Source organism: Tenebrio molitor, chromosome 9, assembly GCF_963966145.1.
Source record: "Tenebrio molitor chromosome 9, icTenMoli1.1, whole genome shotgun sequence".
NCBI lineage: Eukaryota > Metazoa > Arthropoda > Insecta > Coleoptera > Tenebrionidae > Tenebrio > Tenebrio molitor.
The window spans coordinates 3,825,259-3,831,976 of NC_091054.1; the positions used below are offsets into that span (position 1 = coordinate 3,825,259).

At 37.0% G+C, this 6,718-nt stretch overlaps 2 protein-coding genes across 3 annotated transcripts; both read left to right on the forward strand.

The window, feature by feature from the left end:
* The first annotated feature begins 569 nt into the window (after nucleotides 1–569).
* Nucleotides 570–2,558, forward strand: LOC138139389 (facilitated trehalose transporter Tret1-like). The gene is made up of 2 exons (XM_069059649.1): nucleotides 570–730; nucleotides 782–2,558. The coding sequence occupies exons 1-2, from the start codon at nucleotides 652–654 to the stop codon at nucleotides 2,119–2,121; spliced, it is 1,419 nt and encodes a 472-aa protein (XP_068915750.1). The 5' UTR covers nucleotides 570–651; the 3' UTR covers nucleotides 2,122–2,558.
* A 652-nt stretch (nucleotides 2,559–3,210) lies between these two features.
* Nucleotides 3,211–6,493, forward strand: LOC138139394 (uncharacterized). 2 transcript variants are annotated; one of them, XM_069059654.1, is made up of 3 exons: nucleotides 3,211–3,606; nucleotides 6,176–6,316; nucleotides 6,370–6,493. In XM_069059654.1, the coding sequence occupies exons 1-3, from the start codon at nucleotides 3,294–3,296 to the stop codon at nucleotides 6,489–6,491; spliced, it is 576 nt and encodes a 191-aa protein (XP_068915755.1). In that variant the 5' UTR covers nucleotides 3,211–3,293; the 3' UTR covers nucleotides 6,492–6,493. The 2 variants fall into 2 exon arrangements, with proteins under 2 accessions (XP_068915755.1, XP_068915754.1); XM_069059653.1 differs by having other exon boundaries at nucleotides 3,213–3,633.
* Nucleotides 6,494–6,718: the final 225 nt, after the last annotated feature.

A 6,718-nucleotide genomic window follows, 5' to 3' on the forward strand; every position in this document is an offset into this window, starting at 1 on the left:
ATAACTTCGTCGAGTAACAATTTCAGAATGACCTTCTAATTAACTTCGAAGAGACAGATGGCAATCACGAGTAATCTAGAATAGAAAATATCCACAATTTATACCAGTAGTGGTCATGACTCAGGGGCTAAGTACTGGCTTGTCGCCCATTCCGCCCGGGTTCGATTCCCGGTTAAATCATCAGGTTTTTTTCAAATCACTACCATCTTTCTGAGGAGATGTAAAGCTGTCGGTCCCAGCTACTTACTTAGTAGTGGTTGTTAGGTCATGTTAGAGGTGCTTGCGCGACCTGAAATGGGTCCTGTACCTTGGGTAGTGATTATTTCCACCTGATACCACTCCTTTGGCAAAGGTTTTCAGGTTTTATACGTTCATTTATTATTACGTTTGTCTTTGCGGCTACATCTTTGCATTTGAGTATGACAAATTGCTTCCTTATCCTTTCACTGATCCATTTGTGTATTTATATTTTGCTTTGTCTCAGAAAATAATGGAAAAAGTTTGCAAGAAATTCAAAAATTGCAAAGTGGTGACAATATGATGCAATATATTAGATATTTTAGTAATCTATTTTTAATGACCTCCTGACGTTTATTTGTTGCGTCTGATCCTTTATCAAAATCTCTTTGTCCGATAGTAAAGACGGCAAACATGTCTCACAATTGTTCTCAGTTATCATTCACAATGAAGAAGAAGATGAACCTGTCTTTGCTGGGCTCCGTCTGGGCTGGTGAGTGATAAACAATAAAATTAACATGATGTGGAAATTTTGTTTCGACAGTTAATTTGGCGTCAATAATTAGTGGAGCGTCCTATTCTTGGACTTCACCTGTTCTTCCAAAGTTAAACAATGTTGACAACATGGTCGACAATCCATTCGGAAGACCAATAACTCCATTTGAAGAATCTTGGATCACTTCCTTACTCAGTGTTGGAGCTGCGATTGGGCCTCTACTTGCAGCTACCGTTATGGATAAAATCGGACGAAAAAAGACACTACTCATGATAGCCGTACCTATGATTGTCTCCCACTTGACTTTGGCTTTTACCACCGACATCAACCTGTACTACTTCAGCAGATTCTTTTTGGGTATTGGAACTGGTTGCGTCCTCTCTATAATCCCCACATATGTGGGTGAAATTGCAGAAAACAGCAACAGAGGTGCTTTTGCTTGCGTCATGGGACTAGTGTGCACAGCAGGGTCATTGTTCTGCTACATCGTCGGTCCTTTTGTAACTATCAAGACATTTTGTTTAATTCTCGTCATTCCTCCTGTTGCTTTTCTCATTTTATTTGGTCTCATCGCACCAGAAAGTCCGTACTTCTTGTTGATGGTTGGAAAAGAAGAAGACGCAAGATTATCTTTAAAAAAAGTCAGAAGACCCTTTCTTGAGAAAGAATTAGAAGAGATGAAGAAGATCGTAGAAAAATCTCTTTCGGTACACGTCACTTTAAGAAGTTCTCTAAAATCCAAAGCCATACGCAAGGGATTGTTGATTGGATGCGGATTAATGTTTTTTCAACAATGTTCAGGAATCACAGTCGTAGTTTCTTACTTGCAACCGATTTTCGAAGCTTCTGGGACCAGTATCCAACCAGAAATGGCCACCATAATCGTAGGAGCGATTCAGCTAACCACAAATTTTCTTACATCACAGCTTGTCGACAAATTAGGTCGCAGAATTCTTCTACTCTGTTCTCTTACAGGTACTTGTCTCTCTCACGTTCTTTTGGGTACTTATTTTTATCTCAAGACTAACAATTTTGCTGACGCGGTTTCTTATCTCTTCTGGCTGCCTGTCTGCAGTTTGATTCTTTATGTCGTAACGTACAACATTGGAATCGGTCCAGTTGCTTGGGCCATGACAGGCGAACTGTTCCCGCCACAGTTCCGCAACTATGCATCGGCACTAGTCTCCTCTTTTTGTTTATTTTTGGCTTTCATTTTTGCGCTGTTTTTCCCCAACATAAGAGAGATCATCGGAATGGCTGCATCTTTTTGGATTTTCGCTGGATCTTCTGCCTTGGGAATTGTTTTCGTGTGGCTTCTAGTACCAGAAACCAAAGGAAAGAGCTTGCACGATATACAATTAGCTCTTGAAACCGGCACCAAAACTTAAAGAATCACTTTTGAAATAAATCAGTTGAAGTGTTTATTATTTCTGTCTGGTTTTGAAACTATCCTGACATTACTAGTAATAGAAATGTCATTTTGTTTTCGGGAAAATGCATTTAGTACAAATTTTGAATGGACACTCCAAGGATAGTTTAATAATTCTGACGAGCTGCCGTATCCGAGCATTGGCCTATTATCTCTACACCATGTTGTCCACAAATGCAAAAATTACACCTCAACATGTGAAAAACATCATCGAGGATTTCCACACCGACCCCAGAAACTCTGATTTCAATTTGTCTCTGGGGGAACTTTTGGTTAAACTCAAAGAAGTGGACAACAACGAGGAATGGAAGGAAATAGTCGAGAGTGTCCAAAATTTGTACCAAACGTTTTGAAATTGTCACAGTCAAGAAAATGAAATAAAAATTCCCAGATTAACTTGTGGTTTGCGTCCATGTTAATTGCGATTTTCCAGGTTTTAACAATCTCCATTATTAGACGAAGAATAAAAATGCTGGCGTTAAATGAATTTAAAATAAGAGGAATAAACACTTCGTCTGTTGCTAACCGTGTCCAATTAGCAACGGACGCACACTCAAAACAGATTTAAATCGTGACTGTTGGTCATTACTGATAATCCATCCAAACTAATTGACGACATTATACAGGCAATGGAAGAAAAATGACGAAACGTCGGATGACCTCGGCGTGCATTGTTGCGGCAGCCCATCGGCCATCTGTCCCGGGAAAAATTGCAAAGTCGGAAGAGAAATGAGTTTCCTGCTCTTGCACCAATTAGGTACGGCCCCCTAAATTTACTTAATTGCACCGACAATTAAAGAGCTTTCGTATTTTTATTGTCCGTAAAATGGTACAGTACAGTGGTACAGTTACGCCCATAAATCGGTGGAAACTTTTCGTATGTATGTGTATTGGTACATACGTAATTATAATCGTTTTAATTAATTAACAAAATTAACTCGTTCTCCACGTCTGTCTTAATCAGACTGTGAATTGTTAAGATTCAGAGGAACGGTTACATTCCTACCATTATTTATGTTATGGTCAGTGGCGGCGACATGCGATGATATTAACGACTACAGTTAGCCATGAATCAAATGATATTATAGGTTATGCGTCAAATTTTGTCAGTGCATTGAAAATCTCACGATTATGGCAAATTTTTGTTTGGGGGACGGGAGGAGGCTGGGCAAGGCCCTACCCCAGCATAAATTAATGCAAAATTTACTGCTCAGCGATTTTGGGAGGCCCAGAATTGAAAAAATCACGAAAGCGACACAGACCGAGTCGAGGAAGGTCTTCAGCGAAACGAATTGTTGCTGTGGACAATTGCGCAAACACGACAGCGAGACCTTCGTCAAAAAACAAGCCAAAAAGTTGGAGGACAAAGTGAACGGCAGGAGGATGAATCAAGACTACCAGAAGTTGATGGCCAGCATAAGGGAAAGAGTGGCTGTGGGTAAAGGTGACGACAGCTTCTGTTCTTGTTCTGGTAAATGTTTTCGTTCTAAGGTGGTAGAAAAATGTTGTGATGCTCTGGTAAAATCATTAACGGTTTCCAGTTTTACCTGGACTAGGAGCTTACAAAAATGAATAAACTAGTATTCACTACAAAAAAATCCAACAGCTTTTAGGATTAAAATATTATAAACAATTGTCAGTTAATTTGTTCTTAGTTATGAATAGGTTAGCATATTCGTACAATACAACGTGGTCAAGAATGACTGAATCTGTTGGTAACAATGAAAATTTGAATGATTTTGGTACCACTGTAATCTAAACGCATTTCCGGTTGTCAGCTTTGACAGAGTTGACAGGCGAATTTGACGTTTACCATCAAAGGGTCATTTTTGTAATAGGATGAACATACCCGACATAACCTAATTTTTTTTTAATGTCTTGTCAAGTTAAAACATCCGGTCAGTGCCAATTACGAAACAGAAAAACACCAATATTTGTCAATTGTTTCATTGCCAACAGACTCAGTCATTGTTGATCACGCTGTATTTGATGCACCGTAATAATTTTAAATAAATTTTTAATTAAATGGATTAATGTAAATGAACGTGCAGGTACATTAACGCCAATTTCCGTTTATCTGTTTGCTTTGTACAAGCTTTTAATTTATGTAAAGTAAATTCAGGATGGATTGGGTATTTCAAGGTCAAATAATTGTATTTTTTGGCTATAGTAAATTCAAAAAACTCCTGAACTGTCAAAATTAAATTTTAAATAAAATGCTTGTTTTGACTGTACTTGGATATAAAAAATTTTCGTGTACCGATCTAGTTACAAAATATTTTTAGGTTATGTTTTCATTTTTATTCATTGCTTCGAACACTTGAAGTGAAATCCTGCAACTAATTGAATTAGAGCAATTTAATAAAGTTTATAAAAAAACGCAACAATTTGAAAACATGTAACAAATTAAACAACAACCAAAATCATCCAAAATAAACTAATCTGTTTCATTTATTCAGAAGAAAATTATTTAACACTTGATTAACACTTATCTCTCCAAAATTTTGATTTGTGAATCACAAGAACGAACACCAATTCTTAGTTAACAATACTGGAGGGGCTTTGGCACAAATTTGTAATTTCTTCCCGTTATTATCACTTTTTTGTTTGTTTTTCATAATAATTTCTTATGGCCCTCTTCTCTCGTGCCAATAGAACCACCCTAGTTCGTTGTGACTTTCCATTTTAACCTTTTTACAAAATACACTTCAATAATTTTGCAATTTATTTGACAATGCCAATTTAAACAAATGAATAGTTTGAAAAATTAAAAAATCATAGATAACAACTGGGCAATATAAAAATAACTAGTGATTTAACCAACCTAACAACTGCAATTTTGATTTTGACAGTCCAGATGTTTATTGAATACGTGATTACGTCTTAAAACAGTGACATGCAGGGAACCAACGTAATACGAATTTAGCAATGCTCAATCAATAATATTTTAAAAATTGTAACTAGTGGATACCTTGCAACTCTTTATTTATTGTCAAAACATATTTCAAACATGTCTTAATTATGTGCGAAAACCACGAAATTTTGTATTTGGTTTTTAATTAGGTAACCTGCGTTCAAAAAAAAAATGGATATGTTGCTTCGTGCTTGTTCACATATGTCGTCAAATATTTCGCGAAACAGAAAGTACAGGACGAAAGCTGGAAGTGGACGACCATCAATACAGATAATTTGTTTCAAAATCAAAAATCCACCAACAGTGCATTCTACCTCGAAAATATATACCACTGAAAACGTCGCCAACTTTTGTTTTTGGTGTGTTTGCAAGTGTGAGAAAAAAGCGGGGTTATGAAAGAAAATTTTTGACAGTTGTTTTGGTCGTAGTTCATCATGAGCGCAGTTAAAAGATTCCTCGTTTTTCAAGGCATTTTTATAATTTGATATTTGTGACAAACCGAATGTCAAATTTTGGCGGAAGGTTGGGTTCAAACTTATTCTAGGGATTTCTTTTTTCTCCCAACATAATTTAACAGGCTGAATTTTTGATTTTGAAACAATTTATGTGTATTTCACAAACGGTTGAAAGAGTTACGGAAATAAAATAAAACGAATCAATAACTTCAGGTTGTCAGTTTTCACAACAAATTAGTGTATGACAGAAATAAGGTTAGGAATCTAAAGGATTTGTCAACTAAACAGGCAACCTCTGTAAAAGAGAAAGAAAACCACGGACTGCTTCACCATAAATTTATTTGAACATTCGTTACAATTGTTGTTTACACTTTCTCATCAACTTTTATTCAAGAAAACAAGAAAACTCGTTTCTCTGAAACTTTCAATCTTTTTTATGATTGTTTTGATTTTAGTAACTTTTATCTATTGTCGCTTTTTTAGCTTCTAAGACTTCTAAAATTGTGAACTGTGTAAAAAAGAAAAAAAAAACAAATAAAAACCAAGCCATTAAAAACTATTTATAGATGTATTAAAATAATAATAACAAACAACGAAGCGACCTCATTGAGCGACTAGTTAAGTTCCTATTTGATCCTTCGCAGACACTTGGAGCGACAACAGCACCGGCGACGGCGACGCCATCAACTTCCCCCGAGAAACGCGCAACGCCATGTCGTTGTTACTGCTCGACAAGAAACGTCGTCGCCCCCCTTCGAAGCCGATCGCCAAACCAACAAAACCATGTAAACTCAACCGATTTAGTGTTTCCATTCAAATACAGTTACCCATTTATTAGGTGTATGGCCTGGCGTTGCTGAAAGAATGGATCATGACGGAGAGAAAAGATTAATAAAAGCTGATGAGATCGCCGCGAAGATAACGTCGAAACTTTCTAAAAATAAATTAGATATAAATTAAAATTTTTCCGAATCGGTCTTGTTGGATGAGCAAGAGGCCCGCGTGCATACATGAATCGGCAATGCGCTAACCCAAAAAAAGACACACACGGAGAGATGGTCTAATAACGCTCTTATCTGATATCCGAGCGGATTTACTCCGATCGGATCGTTTTGGGGATCATCAGGTGATGGCTTATTAGCGACTCCAGTGGCGTAACACGCCTTATCTGCGCTTTTCGCAGATTT

What these genes read in the sequence shown, in the direction of transcription:
- LOC138139389 (XM_069059649.1), top strand. Translation starts at nt 652, where the DNA reads ATGTCTCACAATTGTTCTCAGTTATCATTCACAATGAAGAAGAAGATG. An exon ending in GCTGGGCTCCGTCTGGGCTG is followed by an intron (nt 731 to 781) that starts GTGAGTGATAAA and finishes TTGTTTCGACAG; the next exon opens with TTAATTTGGCGTCAATAATT.
- LOC138139394 (XM_069059653.1), top strand. Translation starts at nt 3,294, where the DNA reads ATGGCAAATTTTTGTTTGGGGGACGGGAGGAGGCTGGGCAAGGCCCTA. An exon ending in CAGCTTCTGTTCTTGTTCTG is followed by an intron (nt 3,634 to 6,175) that starts GTAAATGTTTTC and finishes GATCCTTCGCAG; the next exon opens with ACACTTGGAGCGACAACAGC. An exon ending in CGCCAAACCAACAAAACCAT is followed by an intron (nt 6,317 to 6,369) that starts GTAAACTCAACC and finishes CCCATTTATTAG; the next exon opens with GTGTATGGCCTGGCGTTGCT.